This window comes from Cibotium barometz, chromosome 37, assembly GCF_041138505.1.
Source record: "Cibotium barometz isolate CiBa-2024 chromosome 37, ASM4113850v1, whole genome shotgun sequence".
Taxonomy (NCBI): Eukaryota; Viridiplantae; Streptophyta; class Polypodiopsida; order Cyatheales; family Cibotiaceae; genus Cibotium; species Cibotium barometz.
The window spans coordinates 20,372,099-20,395,245 of record NC_141082.1 but is presented as its reverse complement, the minus strand read 5'-3'; the positions used below and the strand labels follow the sequence as shown (position 1 = coordinate 20,395,245).

Genomic DNA, 23,147 nt, shown 5'->3' with positions numbered 1-23,147 from the left:
GAACCAATTGAGCAGTTTTAGGAGTCTGCCGTAACGTTGGAGCATTGAATCCTAACATAGTCTTGTGTGTGCGTTTCTGTCTTGTCTCCACATCAAATTTTGTTTCATAGGCTACTCAAATGAAGAAGCTAGTGAATAAGAAAATGACATTTACTCATTGCCTTTTGTTGATTGGGGCAGCAGTCTGATATCCCATTTGTTCATTAGGCTATAGTAGTGTCGCATCGTCTCTTCTTCTTTGAGCTTACTTTCTTGAAAGTATAATTATGATGTCATGAATGCCCGGTTTATAATGGACTGACATAGTACACAACAATTTTCTACGCATGTTGCAAAGCTTCTTTACGCTTAGATTGCTGTTTTCTCTTGCTTTGTTTTGACCTTTGAATGTCTAGTTAACCATACAATGTTTGGTGCCTCAGGTATTGAGCTGATTCTAAGCACAGAAATAGTGAAGGTGGACCTTGCCAAGAAAATTCTTGCAAGTGCTTCCGGAGCCATCTTCAAATATGGCTCTTTGATCATTGCTACTGGAGCAACGGTAAGGTCTACCTTCTAAAAAATATTATAGATCACATTTGTGCTTATGTTTTCTTAGTCAGTACAGGCCAATATTGTCTCAATGAGTTTCAGTACTTGTTTTAGCTGGGCTTTCTCCATTATATACATCATACCTACATATGTGTGTCTTGTATTGTTAAGCATGGTGGTGCTTTGGATTTCTTTTTGTGTTTCTTGCCTCTTCCATCAGTAGGCTGTACCAGTTGAAAGAATATACATGGCGTTTTTGTGGTGAAAAAAGAGAGGCTACTCTTCATTTGAGAATTGGTTTGGGTTGTGTTCTCTTCACTGAAACACTTCCTCACATCCCTTTGTTAACCAGTGGTCATTTTTGATCCTTGCAGTTCATCAAGCTATCTGATTTTGGTGTCCAAGGAGCTGATGCCAAGGGTATATATTACCTGAGAGAAATCAATGATGCAGATGCTCTTGTTGAGGCTATTCGTGCAAAACCAGGAGGGAAGGCTGTCATTGTTGGTGGGGGCTACATAGGGTTGGAACTTGCTGCAGATTTGATCATTAATAAGTTGAATGTTACTATGGTCTATCCAGAGCCATGGTGCAGTAAGCGTTTTCCCAAACAATCCATTGCTTTTCGGTTTGGCAAGGACAAATTTGCAGTTGTTAGGAGTTGAAAACTATACACTAGTTGCCAATGGCTTTATTTTGAATCTTTCTTTCAGTGCCACGTCTGTTTACATCAGATATAGCTGCCTTCTATGAAGGCTTTTACCAAAATAAGGGTGTGAAGATTGTGAAGGGAACTGTTGCTACAGGATTTGAGTCTGATGCAGCTGGGAATGTGAGTCCTGTTCATGGGAATGCTATGCCTATATCTTCTGTTGGGTTGCTCTTGAAGATGTTTTGGTGTTAAATGTGCTTAGCTCTGAAGCCAGTGTTTCCTTTTATTTTTTATTATAGGTAAACCTTGTGAAGCTGAAAGATGGACGAGAGCTGCCAGCAGATATTGTAGTCATTGGTGTCGGTGCACGACCACTTATAAGTCTATTCAAGGGGCAGATAGAAGAAGAGAAAGGTGGCATCAAGGTTTGTGTTTGGAAAGGGATGATATATCTGTGTTTGTTAATTTGAATTTGAGCCCTAATTAAACTGCATTTGGTCACGGTCCAAATGATTAGTCATGTCTGTGCATTACATGTTCAAGGGTTGGTTGAGCTTTCTGGTGAAGGGCCTACTTTCCAAGTTTTTCTAAAACAACATCAAAGGCATTTTGTCTGTCAAAGCATTGTACCCTTCTGTTTGCAATTGGCAAAGAAGACGAGTTGTTCCACTAAAGCATTGTGTTCCGACAGGTTGATGGCTTCTTCAAAACCAGTGTTCCAGATGTCTATGCTGTGGGTGATGTTGCAACCTTCCCTTTGAAACTGTACAATGAGAAGAGAAGGGTCGAACATGTTGATCATGCAAGGAAGTCGGCCATCCAAGCAGTAAAGGTATGTTTGCAAGCCCTCTTGTTTGACAAAAGTTGGTAGAGTTATGGAGGCTCTACAGCTTTTTAAGGTCTTGGAAGCTGGACAAGTTTGAGTGGTAAGAAATGCGAGCGATTTTTTTCGTACTCATGACGAGGTGATCTTTGAAGATCACAACAAGCCCTTTGAATAGTTATTAGGTTCAGTATCTGAACCAATTTTTTTGCAAAACCCTCCAAGCCTTACTGTATTTTCCACAGTGCTAGCAGTATTTTGATGAAAAGATTCTTGTCAGCCTTTTAGCTTCATAGAGGTAATAGGTTGTCAATGGCAAGAGGTTCCGCTATTTTTATACACATTCACAATAATTCACATAAAAGCAGGGACTTACCGTGATCTAACATTTATGATATCTTTGTCCCACATTAAGCATTCATTTCACTTACACATATGACAAAAGCACCAGAATGTAGCAATATTATAGTCTGATACATGTAGTACAAGAGCAAAATCCTCAATAAGCTTAATGAGCAAATCTATTTCTTCTCATGTCGAAACGACTAATGAAGTCGTAGATTATCTGCACATATTGGACACATCACTTATCCCTTTTCAAAAAAAGGGAATAATAGATTGGCTGACTGTTCCTTGATGTCATGGCCCTTGTGATGTAGTTGGAGATGTTGGCAATGCATCTGCACAACAGGGGAGGTCTAGATGAAATCTAAGTCGTTGATATGTATGCATCTCCTATATGTCACCCGTAGTCCAACGCAACAGTGTGACAATGCTTATGGAAGATGGTGATGGAAACTACTGTTGTGTAGTAACGAGTGTGGATAACATGGCATGTAGGAGTGGTCCGCTAGTCTAAATATGTGAGCATGGGGGTGGTCCGCGTGTCTGACGGGAGCGGGAGTGGTCCTTATGTAACCGACTGTTGACCCCAAGTTTATGCGGTGGCCAGAGGTTAATTTGATGGTGATGATGTAGTTTTTGTTGAACGATGACCTTGACTGGTAGAATTGAGAGCCACACCTCCTCATCAATTGTTGACTACGCGATTAAAGGAAGCCTACCAGAAAGCGGCATCCAAGTATTGAGGGGCTATTGTCTGGTTCCAAGATATACGGAGCTCTATAACACCACTCTAACAAACCTCGCTATTTATTGGAATTTTCCATGCCCTTTGAGGATGCTGAAGTTTATAAATAAGCTTGCCTCCTCCCTTATCAATCAAGTAATCAATCAGATAACATGAGCCATCGTTTGTGGAAACTCAGTGCTTCCATCTACTTGGGCATCTATGTGAGAGTTGATCTTCTATAACTTCAAGACGACCATTTTTTTTTCCAAGAAAAGATCCTTCATTAGCCAAAAGAAAGCTTTTGCGTGATGCAACCTAGAAACATGATGAAAGGGGGTCTCCCTCTTTGGCTGGCCACTCCTGGAGGGAGTCTACGATGGGGTTGGAAAAAGCCACATGGGGGGGGCATCATGCATGTAAATCCAGAGTAGTCCATACTTCACTTGGTGAAGAATGGGCCCAGACTCATGTGTGCAAGAAGGTTCAAGAAGGTTGTGCGACGCTGGTGCATCTGCTTTGAGTTGCTTCCATCTTCCCTGAAGAGTCTTGACGATGTCCATCCAAATAAAACGAATTGTCTTTGCAGGCAGAAATGAGGGATCTATCAATGGCCTTGCTGCATCTGGCTTGCCAAATGTGCCAGGCGGCAATGCTATTTGTGTTAATCCACCTGCTGTAGATCTCTACTTATTTTATTTAGTGTAAACACTGCTAGTCACCTTGTATGCTTGACCTTCCTCCTTGAAGACCATATTCGGGAATTTGGGAAAATCCCATTGCTTTGGGAATTTGGTTTTCAATATACTTTTTGGTGTTTCTTTAGCATACCAAATCCAAAGTTGTCAGAGAATGTGGATTTAGAACCTACTCTTCAAGAGCTTTCCAACGATGTCAGATGAGCTGGTTTTGACAAAAGTTCAAAAGGGTTCACCGTGCCGCCATTTCTTTTATCTTGCAAAATGGAAATTGGGATTTTCCCGAATTCCTTAGTATGGTCTTCTTGCCTTTCCTTTCCTGTGGGCTGTTGGGGCTGCCCACAACTTGCTCAGAATTGGTAGAGACTTTAGATGCTTAGAAAGGGGATTGGAGCACCCTTATATAGGGGTTGGATGGTTGAATATATAGGCCGGTTGGTGCATGGTGTGTTGTCCGTACCATATTAGCAATGAAACACGTTTCTTTGCTGAAAGAAACTTGGAAACGTTTATCAAACACTACACGTTTCTTTCTGATTCTCACTGCCTCCCTCCTTTTTTTTTCCCAGAGACAGGATCCTTCTATAATTTAACAAAAACAACCTCGAAGGGTTAGATACAAACTCGTCTCCATGTACAGGGCGAGGACCAAAGAACAAGAGGGGAGGAAGGATACACTTCCCCTCCGGCTAGCTACTCTATAAGGAGAAGGCTATCTCATACAAGGGGTGGAGGAGGGAATAGCCACACAAGTGGTTTGTAGTGCCAAGTGGGCTCACCATCTCTATTTGTGAGAAAAAGGACTCGGTCGCCAGAGCCTCAAGAAGGTTTCGTGACGCTCTCTCATACGGTCAAAATCACCCTGTAGCTTCCCCCACTGACCATGGAGAGTATGAATGATGCCGAGCCAGATGCTCGTGATGGACTCCACAGGCGGAGGGTGGGTGCCTTCGATGACTTCACTACATCGAGCTCTCCAGATGTGTCACAGTGCAATGCTGTTACAAATCTCCCATCTCTAGCACGAACGCGAAGTCTAGTGATCGGTAGATGGGGTTGAGATTGGCACTGACGAAATGTGAAGGTGCGAGACGTGAAAGGCTAGCTCTCCACCTTCCTCATGAGCCATGAGAACTGAAGCCTCAGTGGCCCAAGCGATAGTGCCCCATATAATGGTATGGGTAGTGGTCCTATTCATCATGAAAATGCGGAGAATCCGCTGCTAAACCTGCTGAGCCTTCGGGCAATCCCAAAGACAATGTCGCTGAGACTTCTGAGGGTGGCCATACCTCGGACAAGCTACCGGTCTACCGGCAATGACAATAGTGTGGACCCGATTGCCAAAACTACTTCTTCAGGCAAAGCCGTTGCATGGCTTTGGCCTCCACCGATTCTCCCTCAGCCCACTCATTCCACATTGTTGAGACCACTGTTTCGCGAAGGGGGGATTTCACTTTGCAGAGGCGGTCCAAGAGGAGCCACATGTAGGCGAAGCGTGTAGATGAAGGCTTCTTCAATTCCAGCTTGCCATGTTCACGGAAAGCACCTTCACCTTTGTTATGAAGAAGGTGACAATCGATGTAGCTTTGGCCATTACTTCCCTCATCCACACTAACTTGCCCATATCTTCCATGAGCAAGTCAATGTAATGGGAGGCACAAGGCATCCACACTATGGAGGGATAGTCTTCCTCGAGCAATTTCCCCATCCGATGGCAATTTGATGTGTTGTTGGTGATGACTTGCACCACGTTCTCTGGCCCGACCTACATGTCACATGAATGGATGCAATGAGCGTATGACATAGCCACATATGACGTATGCTAAACTTTAAACTTTAAAGACATAAGTGCAATTTGAAACTTACCTCCATGATGGCTTCCGTAATATGGCGATATATGAATGCGCCCGAGGTTTTCCTCCCCGTCTTTCTGGAATCCACGCCCCACACAAAGTATGTGCCAAGAGGGCAAGAGACAAGTATGTTGATGATGCTTCTCTTCTTTCATTGATTCCATCCATCGGAAAGGATGCTACACCCATACTTGGACCATGTCACTTACACTGGATTGAGAGATCTATCGATTCTCCCCATCTCATCAACAAGCCTTTTTGTGGGCATGTCATGGTAGGAGATGCCAGTCCATCCTTCATGTGTGCCCACATTTGCAATGACTTTCACCATTGTCTTCCAGTGATCTACCGTGATGAGAGATTGCACTCAGTAATGATGCGTGCAATCTCTATGTCTGCTAACGGTGGATGTGATAGAGAAGAAGAGGCACTCCTGCTGGCTTGGGCAAGAGTGGTTTGCCTCATCGGGGACTCAAACCTTTGCCTCTTTGCAAGGTTGCATCCGTACGTACGTACGTACCTTATTATAAGGTACGTTTTAGTGTACAGTAGTACGGTATTGGTACTGTACCGTATTGTACGGATCTGGACGTGGCAGTTTTTTTAAATTAAAAAATTCCCCCCTCACCCCTCCTCAACTGACCTTTGGCCCAAGATCCTGTCGTAGTTATTGACTTTTCACCACCCGTAGGCGCCCACTTGTAGCCGCTTATTTGTCCACCCGTAGGCGATGCCGCCGAGGAAGCACCAAGGGGGGTTTTGAACCCAAGACCCCTTGGTCCTAGGCAAACACCTTCACCACTTGAGCTATCACTTCATTAGTAAGTATGTGGCAGTTTTTAAAAACATTTTGGGCCAAAAAAAAAAACCCTAGGCCGTTTGCCGTCACCGATTTTAGCCGACTTATGCAAAGTGCGAACATAGCCATTCCTCTCATTGATATAGACATTGTAGCGAGAGATGATGATGATGCAGTGCCAGCTACTATGGTCACCGCCATTGTAGAGCCAGAGCTGAGAGTATGATAGCGAAGGAAACATGTTGACAGATGGAGCTCTCATTTTGGTAATTGTGTGGTTGAATGTTCAGAAATGACTTGTTTTTTCATTCATTTTTCTGTATATATTGTGAGGGAAAAAGGACGGAAGGACCAAATGTATGAGAGATCAAAGCAAATAAACACAGCATGAAATGAGTGAGTGTATATGTGATGAAATCTAGTACAAGAGCTCAGTGTGAGACTCTGAAGGAGCAGAGAGGGCTGCTGTCCCGTGATAATGCAGAGGGTGGAGAAGGCCACAATCCAAGGTAGATGGCAGGCTGCTGTCCCGAAGAAATGAGCAGAGAGGGCTGCCGTCTCGACGTCGAGGTAAAGGAGCAGAGAGGGCTGCTGTCCCGGTGATGATGAATGAGGGCGGAGAGGGCTGTGATCTCGAGGTAGTAGATGCTGAAGTAAAACTGCTGGAAAGCTCTACTGTAGCAGAGAGGGCTGCTGTCCCATGTGCTGTAGATAAAACGCTGATATACTCTAGGCAAAAAGCTACTGCAGATCTGCTCCTGAGAAACGCCGAAGTGCAGTAGACGAAGGCTGCTGCTGAACAGTAGCTGTAGGTAAAAAACGCAGATAGAAGAGGATGCTCAGCCTGTAGCAGCATGTTATATTAACGTCTTCAAAAGGCCAAAGTGACCTATGAGACCAAAGTTACAACCATGTGACATCTGATACACTGTCTGGAAAAGAAAAGAAAGAACTGAAGGTAAGTATCTAGCCCTACAATACATCAGTAGGGAGCATCCGGAAGCAGCAACTAGGGAGGGTGGGAAGCTAATGCTACTAGTCAAAATGGGGTACATGGATACATGAATACATGAATATGGGGGAGTACGAAAGTGACAGTGAGTACAATAGTATATGGCTGGAGTGGTAATCATCCTAGGAGCTCTAGCATGGGTCTCTGTCGGATGGCCTGGATATCTGCCATTGTGAGATGCCTGGTCGGACGAGCCCGATGCCTCGCAATGATGCTTTGAATCCTCCGGTGTAGGCGCTGTCTCCGATGTGAGGATCCGCGAACCCTTGGGTGTCTGGATCTGCCCAACTAGATAGCTCTCTCAACTAGAGTCCCATGGGGTGCCTGCTGTGCTGGGCTGTTGGCTGTGTCCTCCCGGGTAGTTCCTTAAAGAAGTCAGTAATCTGTCTGTGTGTGGACTCCCTGCCAATTGGGCGTCTGCTCCTGATAATGGACTCTCTGAGCCTGCGGATCTCCAGGAGATAAAAACCCAAGCATCTCTGATCACAATAGTCCATGACTCTAGCCAGTGGTCCAAATCCCTCTCTGAAAAGGCAATGGTAGCACCCTTGAATCTCATAATATGCTGTGCAGCGACAGATGTAGTGTTCCTCCGTCTCTGGCTCTATCCAACAAATCTGACAAATCCTGTCCCCTGGAGGTATGCCTCTAAATCTGCCTGTCTCTATCTCTAACTGATGTGAAGAGGTGCGGATGTGCCCAATGGTGCACCTCAATCCATGAGACAGATGGGTATCCATGTAGCTCAGTCTAAGTATAAAGCCATCCTCAGTGGTGCGGAGAAGATGGTCTCTATAGAAAGCCATCTTCGTCCCCAACTCCTGTGAGGGCTCTACCCATGTCCTCCTAGTGTCCAACTGAATGAGGTTTGATGACTCTACTAATCTCAGAATGTGTCAAGGTGAGAGAGAGTGCCTCTAGAGAGTACTGGAAGGGTGGAAGTCTGTCTAAACTGAACCCATGGAGCTCAAACCAGAATGCTATCTACGCATACCAACATGAAGTGTCTCCCTCCATGGCTAGCTGATGAGAGGACTCTAAAGCAAGTCGTGCATACCGGTGTCGGGGAAGCTCCCAGGTGCTATGAATGAAGGACACTGATCTGGCAAGAGCCTCAACTACGATTGGTGGTGCTCCCATCTCGGCTCTGATAATCTCATGGGGTACCGAGGCCTTAGCCCGAATCATCCTGGAGATCATGGACACAAGTGGTCTCTCCATCGATCTCCATCCATCGTATGTGCGTCCTGATCGATTATGATGATCTAGGCTAGGCTCGCAGATCTGTACTCCATATAGCATCGCCGATGTGACGAGCGTGTCAAAAAGCCATAGCTTAGTGCATGGCTCCTGAAACTGTACCTGTGAGCACATCCTCTCTAGACCTCCTAGTGCTGCATATCCTCTAGTCAGTCTGGCCTTTGCTGCCCCCCTCATGGAAAATGTGGGCCCAGTGAACATACTCCATTGTCTCCTGCCCATATGTGAAAATAGGCGCTGATCTCCAGACCCACTGAGCTGTAGTATTAAACACCATAACCTTGGTCTTACCAAGGTTAACTGAGAGCCCACTGTCCTGTGCATAAGCATGTAAAGTATCCAAGTGCCTCTGCATACCCTCTGGTGAGTCTTCTATAAGCACAATATCATCAGCATATAAGAGCAGAGGTATCCAAGTGCCAGCCAACTGGGCTACTCTGTCCCCTTTTGTCCCAATATAATCAGAGATCTCATCAATGTATAGTCCAAATAGAGTCGGAGAGAGCGGGCAGCCCTGTTTCACCCCTATAGTGGAGTGTACTGGTTGGGAGAGACCCTCTGAAGTCCGCACCTGCCTAACTACTGTCTCATAAAGTGCCATAATACCCCAATGAGCTCACATGGAACCCCCAAGTCTTGCAGCCTGCACATCAGTCTAGCTCTGGGCAGTGTCAAAGGCCTTGCGGAAATCCCACAAAGCTGTTAGAAGTCATCTCATGTCTATACATATACACCAGGGCCTTTGTTGTGGGTGTGCCCGCCCTTATTAGGTGTTTTCTCATTTTTCCCCTCTCTCCGTATTTTTCCCCCATTTTTCCCTATTTTTCTGTGGCATGGGAGGCAGTCTTGTAGTGGCAGGAAGACCTAGAACTTGGTCAACTGCATCTGTGGAGACACTGGAGGTGGCTGACTGCTCTGCACAGGTCGTGGACCTCCTTGATGCTGGCCGACCATGCATTTCAGCAATCGTGGGGTTTTTGTGTCCTGTCGGCTGCCCTACAGCAGGCCGACTGCTGTTGGGGGGCCATAAAAAATGCCCCCCCAGCTCCCTTGTCATTTTTGTATCATTCCCGGGATCTTCTTGTGTATATAGAGCAGAGTTACACGCCTCTACCATTCTCTCTCTTGTGCTGTTATTTTTCTGCATTGCGTTTTGCTCGTGTTCCCAGATCTGGTCATCATCTTCGCTGCGTATTCTGACATGGTATCAGAGCCTAGGCTCTAGATAGTTCTTGGGATTTGTGTGAGCAAGAGGGGGACTGTTGTGTTGCTGATTGGTGGACTGTTTGGGACTGTTCGGGAAGAGGAGAGGCAAGAGGACGGCAGGCTGATTTGCTGGACAGCCACTTGCAGGTGTTAGTTCTTCTTTGTTCCCATCCACCCACCCTTTTCAGAGTACATCCCCGCAATGGCAGATCTGTTTGAGATGGCCGAGAGGCATGTGAAGATCCCAACACTCCCACGTTCCCAGTGGACCGTCAGTTGGATGGGAACAACTACGGCATATGGAAGGTTATGATGGAATCTTTTCTGGAGTCTTACGACCTCGCTGATTTCGTCGTTGTTGGGCTTCCACGGCCGGAAGTAGATGAAGGGGAGTTACCGTCAATCCGAAGGGACCGGGAGGCACAAGCACAGATGTGAGATCGTGTCAACGCCAGGGTTCGTTCGTTTATCTTTCTCAACTCCACACCGCAAGTAATCAATCATGTAAAGCATATGACGCTGGCCAGAGGTATATGGCAGCATTTGGCCTCTCTTTACAACAGGGTATATCGCCCATGAAGAGGATTTCATTGGAAGTACAGATGCGGGTTATGAGCCCTGCAAAGTCGTCGACGATGCGGGAGCATATTAACAAGCTACAGGCTCTTCAGCAGGAAGTTCTTCAGGCTGGGAAGGAGATATCGTCAAAGGACATGGCCATAACGTTGCTGTCGCACTTGCCCTCTCAGTACTCAGCATTTTACTCGTCCTTGATTACCAGTGGCAGGCTCAGCACCATCACGTGGGAGGAGCTTGTGCCCATGGTCTTGGACCAAGAGGAACGATTCACGAACCCTCCTCAGGGTGGAGGTTCGGAGGCCTTAACTGGCCAACGGTCGAAAGGCCGTAACATGGGCAAAGGGAAGGCTTCATCAGAGAAGTCTTCTGAGAAGAAGTCCGTTACTGACTGCGAGAAACTAAAGGCAGAGAGGACCTGTAATGATTGTGGCGAGAAAGGCCACTATTGGAGGCAGTGTCCCAAGCGCAAGACCGAGAAGGGTGAAGATTCCTGAGCAGCAATCATGAAAACTCGGCTTTTCTGTACCTGGAGGTGATGGACACTGATGTTTCATTTTCTTCAGGCAGGGAGGAGATTGGAGGATTCTCCGCAACGGATACTCGGGAGTGGATTCTAGACAGTGGTGCTTCCAAGCACATGACTCCTTCTCGTTCAGATTTACAGGATCTCTGCAAGTATTCTGGTCACATTCTTACTGGGGATACATCCACTATCCTAGTTCACAGTGAGGGCAGGATGGAGATAGTTCACGATGGCAGAGGGGGGAAGCATTCCTCCCAGGTGTTGTATGTTCGGTCACTTGGTTTTCATCTGTTGTGAGTGCATGAGGTTTGCAAGACTGGCGTACGGGTGGAGTTTGATGAGCATTTTGTTGCTCTCTGGGACAAAGCAACAGGCCAGGTAGTTTGGGAAGGCGGAGTGGAGAATGGAGTTTACAAGCTTTCAGCACTATCTCTCCCAGGTCCTCATGTTTGTGATGAGTGGCTGTCTGGTAATGGCCACTTAAGTGTGGATACGCTGCAGGTGCAGGCTTTCCGGGACCAAATGGTGGATAGCTTGCCAGTAGATGGCAGCAGTTGGCAGGAACTTTCCAGTACTGATATTGGTGGTTCTTGTGTTCGTCAGTCAGAGGAAACTGAACAGGTAACTTATGCTCTGATGTCTCGTAGTATTCGGGACAAAGAAACTCCTGTAGATGAGGATGTTCTTTCCACGGGGACCTTTCGGAAAGCCAGCCTTTATAGCCACAGTGGATTGTGTATGGCTGAGGAGATTGATGACTGATCTTCGTGAGTGTCAGCAGACACCTACCACCATACTCACTGACAGTTAGAGTGCTATAGCCGTGGCACGAAACCCAGTGTTTCATGCACGCACTAAGTACATAGAGATTCATTATCACTATGTCAGAGAGAGGATTCATGCAGGGGAGATCACATTATCTTACTGCTCTACACAGGACAATGTTGCAGATCTGTTCATGAAGGCGTTACCTCGAGAGAAGTTTGAAGCTTTCCGCAAAGCTTTAGGCTTACTCTCCTACAGAGAGTGATCTGCTATCGACCTTGTACAGGTTCACATTGCCACTACAGGGGGGGTTTTCTTAGCACATATGCTATGAGTAGTGCCACATGTGAACATGGGCTAACCAAGGGCTCTGGGTTTTTCCCCTTGGATATTTGGTGTTAAAGGACTCCACACTTATTTATTGTATTATGATATTGCGGAGTCAACTCCCTTGCTCCACACATCTTTGTATCTCATCTACTTTGAGTAGCAATCACCATCTCTCTCACTCTCTTGAGAGCTTGTTGTTGTGTATCATCTTTGTGTTTGTGTGTCTATGTTTCTCTGAAACCCTAACCCCCAACAAAGATGGATAAACCCAATCTCCTTCCGAGAACTTCATATCCCTTCGGTCTTTGTTGGCCTGTCGAGTGTAGACCTCCTGTGCTTTAGCCAACCTGTTTTTCACTGACTCCAAAATCTCCTGGTAAGACTCCGTCATTCTGTTTGCTCTTCAGGTAGTGAAGACGAGGTTCTGGTCAATAGCGATTGAAATGGTCTTCCAAACGCTGCTTCATATGGAGTCTTGCCAATAGCTGAAGAAAAGGAATCATTCAAAACAGCTTGAACTAAGGCAAATAAGATTTCCACTTACCTTGCTGAATGTGGGACATAACCCTTCAGCACATCAAAGGCCAACTGGTTGTAGATTTTTGTTTGGCCATCAATCTGTGGGTGAAATGCATTGGAAAAATTCAATTTAGTACCAAAGTTATCAAACTATGTCCTCCAAAAATGACTGGTAAACTTGGCATCTCGGTCTGACACTATGGTCCTAGGGATTCCGCCAATCGGGTATCAATGCCGAATGAACAAATGGACAACATCCTCGACAGTCATATTGGCCCTGCAAGGAATAAGCATAACAAATTTGCTAAATCTATCAATAATAGTCAAGCACTGAGTATTATGCTTACCCGGACTGGAAGGCAGATTCGTGACAAAATCCATGGATATATCTTGAAAGGTCCTTCGGGAATCGGTGAAGGCTGTAATAACCCTATCTTCTTCCCACGAGGAGCTTTCACTTTCTAACAAATGTAACATTGTTGCACATGTGCAAACACATCTCGCCTCATTCTTGGCCAATAATATTGCCTTTCTAACTTCTCTCGAGTCGAATTCATGTCCCAATGACCACCAGTGATGGCGTCATGGACATCATGGAGAAGAGCTGTCCTGAACGACTTCATGACACAGTCGGCTTTGTAGAAAAGCCAACCATCACGTATCAAAAAGTGGCATGGTCCTGTGGCATCCAATGCCTGTTCCCATTGTGTACTGAATTCCTCGGAATCCGTGTACATGTGCTTCATGTCATCTAGTCTCGTACCAGCGAGATTTGAGTCTAGTGGTCTGAATCAAAGTCACGTGTTCCTTCCTGCTCAAAGCATCGGCCACTGGGTTGGCCTTTCTAGGAAGATACTCGGATCATATCACCAAATTGCTGGAAGATTTGGCTCCAGTGGTGCCGTCGGTCACTCCACTATGCACTTGGCATTGTCTGAATCCAGCGTAATGCTTGATGGTCAGTGCGAAGCTCAAATTCACGGCCACAAAGGAAATGTTTCCAATGTTTCAAGGCCTGAATGACTGTTAGGAGTTCCTGATCGTAGACCGAGTAATTCTTTTCTGTGGGCAGTAACTTATGAGACATTTAAGCTACTGGATGGCCATTCTGTTGTAGAACCCCTCCAATTGCGATGTTACTCGCATCGGTGATTACTTGGAATGGCTCATCCCACGAGGCAAGCGCTAGACAAGGCGCATCTGACAAAGCCACCTTGAGGTTCTTGAATGCCTCCAACGCTCGTGGAGTCATTCGAATCCGCTGCCTTCTAGTCTTGACACCCTTTAGCATATCGATGAGATTCGCCGAGAGGTCAAAAAATTTGTCTATGTGGGTGGAGTATGACTAGCATATACCCACAAAGGATTTGATGTCAAACACAGTTTGTGGTACTTTCCAATTGACAATCTTGACCACCTTGGTCGGATCAAGTCGGATGCCCTTGGCATTGATGATGCATCCAAGGTAGTGAACCTCGAACAAATAAAATTTCAACTTCTTCTCATTGACGTAGAGCGTGTTGCTTTCCAACAACTTCAGGACTTTCTCCACATCAATGTCATGCTGCTCAATGGTAGCTGAAAAGGCTGGGGCGTTTGTCAAGCCAAAAGGCATGACAACAAACTCATAGTGGGCCCGTTCCATACGAAAGGCTGTCTTGGGGGTTCCCCCCTCACACTTCAAGTCAAGTTTCGAGAATACCTTGGCCCGATTCAGCCTTTTGAGAGTGTAATCTATTCTAGGCATCGGGAACTTACTCTTGATAGTCAGCTTATTGCGTGCACGATAATCGACACAAAAACGAGAAGACCCATCCTCCTTCTCGACAAACAGGATCAAAGCTACAAATGGCAACACACTGGGACATATGAAGCCAGATTGCAACAGTTCTCAGAGTTGATGGTCCAACTCCGATTCCATTGCCTTGGAAAGGTGGTATGGAAACTTGGTCGGGGGATCCGAGCTTGGGAGGAGGTCTATTCTGTGGTCCTCCGATCTGGACGAGGGGAGCTTGTGAGGGAGATTGTCCCAAAGAAAAATCTTTTGGAACTTGTCATGGAGAACCTAGTACTTCTTTGAAGCCCTGGCCACTGTCTGGGCAGTCTAGATGTAAATCATCGCACACTGTGCGCTGCTGATTTCTCATTTAGCCTATAAATGGCTTATGAGAGGAAAGTTCGGGATTCTTGGCTCACACTTAATGGTCACTGGGAATGTTTTTTTTTTGGGGCTTGTCTTGGCCTATAGGCTTGAGCTCTTGAGCCTCATTGCTCAACTCCTTTAAAGTGCCCTCCTTCCCCAACCTTCTCTCACATTCAAGTTCCATAGCTTGAACTTTGAAGCTCTCTCTCTCTCTCAACTCTCATGCCTCTCTCTCCTTTCTCTCTCAAGCCTCTTTCCCTCTCTCTCTCTCTCTCTCTCTCTCTCTCTCTCAACTCTCAAGCCTCTCTCTCTCTCTCTCTCCTTCCTCTCTCTCGACTCCCACTTCCTCTCTCTCTGTCTCTCAAGCCTATCCATCTGTTCTCTTCTAAGTTCTTTTTGTTTCTCTATTACAATGACAAGAGAGAAGAATGAAGCCTTCAATGTGCAAGCTATCCATGTCGAGACATCTGAAGGGAAGTCCAAGCCACTCTCTCTCGACTCCCACTTCCTCTCTCTCTCTCTCTCTCTCTCTCTCTCTCTCTCTCAAGCCTATCCATCTCTTCTCTTCTAAGTTCTCTTTGTCTCTCTATTACAATGACGAGGGAGAAGAATGAAGCCTTCAATGTGCAAGCTATCCATGTCGAGACATCTGAAGGGAAGTCCAAGTCATATAGGTGGACTCTTTAAGTATTATGGCAAACAATACACAAGCAGCTAAGAAGTGGCTGGCAGAATTCGTAGATGAAGCCACACGCTGCCGTTGGCCATTTTTTAAATAATTTTTTTTAAAGTTATCTCACCAAGGGTGCCACACTTAATAAATTTGGGGCGGTGGGGCCAAATTTGGGCTGGCCGGCCACTTTGTTTAAGTGGCTTGGGCTTAGTTTTTTTTTAATAATTTATGTTGGCAACCACCGCAAGTGTTTCCAACAGCCAGTGCTAGGGAAAAGGCACAACCCATCTGCATGTCTCTTGGGGAAGGAGTGCCGCCAAGGTCAAGGGGTACCTGCCGGGCTGATTTGATGACCGTTCGCGTGAAGGGATGCGAACCCATGCACGAAAGGGCACAACCCGATGAAGAGGCACACGAAGGGCTACCAACAGGAAATCTCTGCACACTCACCGGGTACGCCACACACACATCTGTGCATGTATCTTCTATATGCGAATTGAGAAAGAAGGTTTAGGTTACGTCATACTCGTAGATGTGTATGTACCATCTTTCTTCTGCTTCCATGCAACTCCGGGAGAGGTTAAGAGTGTAGCAGGGAGGGTGAGAGGCTCACAACCGTCGGGTCCCGAGAAAAAATTTTGCTCTGATACCACTATGAAGCTTTTATAGCTTTATTAACATGATTAAGACTTAATTAATAAACATAAGACAAATGTTGCAGGAAAGACTGAGTTGTTTGCATTGAGACAGGGGCCTTTCTTAAATAGAGGCCAAAAGGGTACAAGTGAAGAGACACATCCCTGGGAAGGGGTGTGGCTCTTGAATCAACGGTTATGTCCTTTGGACTTAGGGGTGTGTCTTTTAATGAATAGACATGTCCTTTGATAGTGACCCATGTGTAAGGGTGTGACCTTTCACAGGTGTCCTTTCAGTTAATAAGGGATTAAGGAGTAATTAAGAGAGAGATTAAGGAGATTAAGGAGGGATTAAGGAGTAATTAAGGAGAGATTAAGAGAGTTCGTCACAATCGTGACACAAACCTATTGCCATGAGAAGATGTGCGGACTTGGATTGATCATTTTGAGAATGTGACCGCTTATAGTGGACATGTTCCCGATGTGGTGTCCCTAGCCACATGTCGAGGGGGAGGTGTGGTGTCCAGATAAGTGTCTGTTTGCCCATGTGGTACCCGCCTGCCAATTATCTGGTAGTGGTCGGTTGTAACTAGCCGAATGTATCTGACCATTGATGGGAAATGGGAGGGGCAGTTGCAGTTGGGATTTCACAATGGGCTGGCCAACTTGCAATTGGACAAATAAATGTATTTGTCTCTTGCGCTCTTCACACATGTGTTCTTCCCATGCTGGGCACCTATGCTTGGGCCCTTAGCCTCCTGTGATCTGTCCACTCCACAGACCATGGCCCAAAAGAAACCATAAGCCCCACCAAGTGTTGCTAGTTTCCATCACATAAATGGGTTCACACAAACATGGGCTCCTGTGCCTAGACCTATGACTGACTGGTGCTCGTTCACCCAGCTACTAGCGTAATACACCATTCAAGAGGGTTACATCGGTGTGTGGGACAAGCATGACTTACATGTACGGGATGCTCACATTCCTGTGGTGGCACACTGCCTGACACATTAAATGTGCCATTTCATTCTTTAGGTGTGGCTCGAACTTTTAGTTAGTTTGGTGCCTTTTTTGCGTCAGATGTGCTGGGGTAAGCTCATCTGCAGAGTGCAATCCAGACCCTGGTACCCTTCAGGTTCGTTGGCGGCTTAAGGATATCCACGTTGCTGGCTTTGGTATCAATAGGTGAGGACCGTGTGATTGCCAATTATGTTTTACTTTTTAGGTGAGTTGAGAGAGAGAGAGAGAGAGAGAGAGAGAGAGAGATTATTTATTTCTTTTTTAATTTTTATTTTGGGGGCGGGGGTAGTAATGCTGCTTCGCATTAGTTTTATCATGCAACGTATGAATAATGCACTGGTTTTCATGCTGGTGGTGTTTTACAGACCATCAAGGCAGCAGAGCAAGGCAAGACTGTTGATGAATACGATTATCTGCCTTTCTTCTATTCTCGGTCTTTTGATCTCTCCTGGCAGTTCTATGGTGACAACGTGGGTGATTCAGTTGTCTTTGGAGACAGTGACCCCTCAGTTCCAAAGGCCAAGTTTGGTGCCTATTGGATCAAGGACAACAAAGTGGTAGGTGTATTTCTAGAGAACGGCTCTCCTGAAGAGAACAAGGCCATTGCTAAAGTGGCCAAACTGCAGCCTACAGTTGACAGCAAGGAAGTGCTGCTTGCATCTGGCCTTGAGTTTGCTTCCAAAGTATAGTCTATTTTGGATCCCATATTCTACTGAGGATGGAACTGTACTTTTGATGCATATTTTGTAGTAAGCAATGCGATATCATGGAACGGTTGGATATTAATCGTCGTTTACTGTATTTCAAGAGCAAAATAAGCCTGTTAAATTATCCTTATGTCAAGTTTTTTACCCCCTTTGGGAATGCAATGCTGGGAGCAAATTTAAAGCTTTGGAGGATTTTGGCTTAGCCAAAACTTGCATATATTTCAAAATTTCAAAAATAAAAATTTAAAATTGCATTCAAAATTTTCTCCTCATTTTTCTGTTTTTTTCTGCTCTGTCTATCAGTGGGAAGTGCTTCTATTCTTGTCCCTCTCCCATTTTCGGATACTTCAATCATATGGGAACAGATGTCCCATTCAATCATAACTCGCAAGTGGAATCTCCATGTCAACTGGTAGGGAAGACGGCTTATTGATGGGAGATATGGGGAGGGAGCATCTGATCTTCCACGTGGATGGATTTGGCCACCGGGAGCTTACTCACGTAGGTCGTTGGGATGTAGCATTCAACGGTCTGTATTGAAAAACTGTAGAAACTAGGGCAGTCGTAAAATCCATGCTAGTATATATCCGTTGTTACACTAAGGGTCTTTACACACTAATACTGCCCAACATGTGGGCAGCCAAAAAGTGCCTTGTGCACTCTTGAATGGGCATACCCCATTACACACCAACTGTCCATGCTTGCGTTTATTAAAAAAGTGACTGCCCATGCATGTACACGTATCCAACAGTCCCAGCAGCCTGTTGAGCTACGTATACGTGCATCTCCACCAGTCCCAGCAGCCTGTTAACCTACGTATGCATGCATCTCCACCAGCTTGTTAACCTGCGTATACATGCAACATGTATCCATACCGAGTCAGTGCATGCCTAGTCCCAATCTGGTGCTCAACACATACGATAAGAGTCCTTGCATGATAAATGATTGTAAATACAAGTGCAAGTGCAAGTGCTGCTAGTGTCTTACTATACTATGGAAGAATGAATTGGTAATCAATGATCACTTATCGGAAATGAAAATATCTGAAACCATGCTTGATCCCCCATTTGAATTCACCCACATACTTACATGCTTCACCCCATAACTTTCAGCAATACCTTGTAAAAGCAATTTCCATCCATACAAATAGACAGTTGGGGACTTGAACCCCATCACCATAGTTATTGTGGCTACACCTTTGAGAGGAGGGGCGGGGATGAACTAGATTTATCTTACCCCCTCCCCTTCTCCCATCTACAAAAAAGAATGAGAATCAGTAGACATATGAGATTTAAAAACCAAATAACATCCTAATAAAATAATCCACCTAATGTTTGGGAGATATTTTATAAAGCCTACAAAATATGATGTGTTAGAGATGAACAAAAATACCAACATTGTGTTCAAAGTCATAACATCCAAGCACTGTTTCATCTCCTACTCACTATTGTCACTCTCATCAACCGAGTCACAATCGCCTATGTATCACATATTACACTCCCATTATGGTATTGGTTGGAGCTAGATTTATCTGCATTGCATTCTTATATACCCTGCGCATATAGGTTGCATGCTGAGCCTCTAGCAGTAGTGCTCCATCCATCACACCCCCCCACTAGCTCAGTACTTTCATAGTTTATTTCATGTTCATTTTGTCCTTTTTTTTCTGGACATCCAGAAGACATTGACAGTTGTGCATTGATTTGTCTCATAGGTCGAGTTCGACCTCTAGTAGACGTTAATACAGCTTTCTTTCTTTCTTTCTTTCTTTCTCTGTCTTTAAACATAACTCTAGCAAGATTGTCTCTCCTTTGTGCGCTGCCAACTTGGGATGAATCAAGCGGTGCTGTTTTTGATGATTGTGCCCTCTGCACAACTGCTGAGGTCTCGGTCTGCACCAAAGCTGTAACCTCAGCAAGACCCACTTGCAGTCCATTCTCAATGATTGGATCCAAAGCCAATGCATCATTGTTTGATCTCTCCACCTAACCCAACTCTCATCAAATGAATCTCCATGCACAATGCACATGTTATAAAGGACCAAACAAGTGCTAACCATCTTTGGCACATTCTGCAATAACATGTCACATCTCTTCATATAAAATACGAAAGCGAGCTTTTAGCATTCTAAAAGCCAGCTCCACAGGCATCCGTGAACTAGATTGAATGTAGTTTTAAAAGTATCGCTCAGAGGATAATCCATCTTTACTTCCTTTAAATGGAGGAAGCATCCAAAACCTTGCAGGATAAGCACAATCACCAAGTAAACAATAATTGCCTAAGCTGTTTGATTCACACCTCTGTCCTAGATTACTTCTTTGGAATACATTCCAATCATGCATAGAACCTGTCCAACCAATGTCATAATCCCAAACCAAGCAATTAGAAGCAACGGTCATCCGCAAAATTATAGAATGAAACCCCTTCCGATTAAAGTAGTGCTCATGGTGCACACGAGGGACAATAATTGGAACATAGCTACCATTCACTGCACCAATGACAAACGGAATGCCATATATTGCCTGAAATCCTTCAACCATGATACGCATCCTATTTGAAGAAGGCCATTCAATGTATAGGTCATGAAGACCTGATGTGGAGATTGCATCACAGAACTCCATAATGATCTTCTGGCATGAAGACGTGGAAACCCCATACAAATCTGCTATTACTTGTAAGTTTGATCCGGTAGCTAGATGGTGCAAAGCCACACATACACACTTCTCCACACTAATTGCCTTTCGATAGTTAGTGTTAGACTGTTGCAAGCGAGGAGGAGCAAGCCGTGCAGTCAAGAAGTGAAATGTTTCCTTAGGCGGAGCTTACTCTTGAACATTCTGTCTGAGTAGCTTCCAAGTAAACCACGCTCCATAAAAGTTTGGGATCTAGGATAAGCCCAACATGACTGCCGCTCATGTCTCCTTCTAGCAATCCGAGCTTGCCGTGCGGCAAAACTCGAGCCATGCACTGACTCAGTATGGATACATGTTGCATGCATAAATCGTCCTCATCATAATATGAATCCATCATCTCAATCATTGCAATCAAAGAAATGATGATTGTAATGAGACAAACTACGAGAATTAACTCGTCTTCCATCCCCTGCAATACATGGAAGAATGGCTAAATTCTTATGATTACATAACATTAGTGTATTTACATGTTAAAACTTGAAATTAGCTGAAAAATTGAAGTGTTTCATTACATGATGATTGATTTCAATTAGACTAAACTTGTTAAAATACCATAATTCAGTGATAACAAAGTGAAATCACTCTTTTTTAAAACTTTTCATTACATCCAAAAGGCCAGTCATAGCTGAAGTAAGGTCTGGCCAAGCATTTGCAACTTTTGGGCTTTACATGTTATCCTGCTAGATGGAGCCTCTCAATCTTGAAGAGAGAATAGCGTGTCCATGCATGCGATGTAAGTACCAAATATTTCGAAAACGAAGGATTTACAACCAGCATATCCATGACGCTGGCATATTTCCAATGGAGCGCTTACAAAATTTACGGTTTCAATCGTACAACCAAGCAAGTGTGCAACCACATCTTGATAACATTGCGCCTATGAATTCTCGTCCCCAACAAAGGATGAGAATATCGAAGGAGGGAGTGACAGATGGAGCTCAATTAACAGCACCCGAGGGAATGGAAGAAGGTCAGGGAATGGAAGAAGGTCCAATGGAGGAAATGTTGGATGCCTTTCTCGAGCAACAAGAAGGTGTCTTCGAGGAGCATGAACATGAAGATCATTAACCACGACATTCTCAACGGTCAAATTATGTTGCCTTGCGATTCGCAAGAGAGTCCTTGTGTTGATCTGCCATGACTTTGGCCATGCTGGCCATGTCGACAAGGGAATCCTCAATCTTCTGATCTTTTCGTGGTCATACATTGGGGACATTGCTCTTTGGCGCTTCTGTTTTGATAGAGGATTGTGTACCCTCTCCTTCATCTACTTCCCCAATTGGGCCATCGGTGTTACCACCCACAGCAGAAGCATGGGTGTAGCTAATTACGTTTGCCCAATTGTGCACGTACTCATCAATGATATCAAACCATTGACATGTTACCTTACGATCATTTTCATAGATCGAATTACGGGCCTTGTCCTTCTTGTAGTCTGCATACACACGACTCCATCTCTTTCTGCAACTTTCAAAGTCTTTGTCACACTCTGGGAATAGCCCTACAAGTTGAGTGGCAACTTTAGACCACAGATTAACCCCTTGCTTTGGAGTTTTTCCAAACTCATCGTGCATTAAGTCCCGAATGTGAATGAGCTGAACAACCCATGCATCCTTCCAAACCTCCCTCTTCCGTGTTTGTTCATCTACATTGGTCTTTGGTGTTAAGGCCTTTCTACCTCTCTTGGTCAGGGGGGCTTTGCTGGAAACTTCAACCTCCTGCACCTATGTATCATCTGATTGTTGGACTCTACATTTTACTGGAAGCTTTTTTACCTTTTCTGGACGAGAAATCCTATCCACATTACTTCTCCGTTCTAGAGGTAAAGATCTCCGTCTCTGCTTGTGAGGGTTGCGGACTTTGATGCACAGACTGGTAGCCGATTGGGTTGGGCCGTTATGGCGTAAACGCAAACGGTGAACCACCAAAAGCAAACAAAGGAAAAGTCCCTGGAACAAGTGGGGGACATGCAAATGCTGAGGATGAGGATGCGGGTAGCGTCAACCTATGGGTTGGAGTGACTGGCACATGCATGTCATGAAAGTAGGATGCCTGAGAATATTGGGAGTATAAGGGCGTGTGCTCACTGTCTTGCGAGTTCTGGTAATCCATTGGGGGATGACTGGAATGTAAAAAAAAAGGGATCTATTGGATGCTAATCAAAGCACTTAATGATGATTAACAATAATCAAAGAAGATACGTACAGATTAAAACACTTGGTATCTATTAGATGCTAATCAAAGAAGATGTGTACATATTAAAACTCACATAATATATTTAATGGAAATGCAAAACAACATTTTGATCCCCTATTAGAAAAGTTGATATAATTTTGAGGATAATGAAGAACCTTCAAAATTTGAAAGCCTTTAACAGAAATTGTGAAGCTCAAACTAAAAATATTATGCTAAAACTCTTGCGCTTAATGCATGATGCACAGTCCAGACACAAGGCTTGCAAATCAAACCCAAGGCCGAGGTGTGAGTGAGCTCCCTTAACTTGCTACCATCTTGCATGCTACATCGTATTGTTCACCTTCTGGATTAGCATCGTATTGTTCACCTTTTTGCTATCTTTGGATATGATGACTAAGATTTGGTCTTATGCTCTGGCTGCCAACCATTGGTAGAAACATGCAAGCCCTTGGTCGTAGATT

The 23,147-nt window shown here is 44.9% G+C and overlaps 1 protein-coding gene across 1 annotated transcript in view; it reads left to right on the top strand.

The window, feature by feature from the left end:
- The window catches only part of LOC147617044 (monodehydroascorbate reductase, seedling isozyme-like), a 46,955-nt gene extending 28,897 nt beyond the window's left edge, over nt 1–18,058 (top strand). The window contains exons 5-10 of the mRNA XM_086776672.1: nt 423–541; nt 906–1,125; nt 1,245–1,363; nt 1,483–1,608; nt 1,875–2,015; nt 17,456–18,058. Coding sequence (XP_086632798.1) covers nt 423–541; nt 906–1,125; nt 1,245–1,363; nt 1,483–1,608; nt 1,875–2,015; nt 17,456–17,779 — 1,049 coding nt within the window. The 3' untranslated portion in view covers nt 17,780–18,058. The remainder of the gene's footprint in view (nt 1–422; nt 542–905; nt 1,126–1,244; nt 1,364–1,482; nt 1,609–1,874; nt 2,016–17,455) is intronic.
- Nucleotides 18,059–23,147: the final 5,089 nt, after the last annotated feature.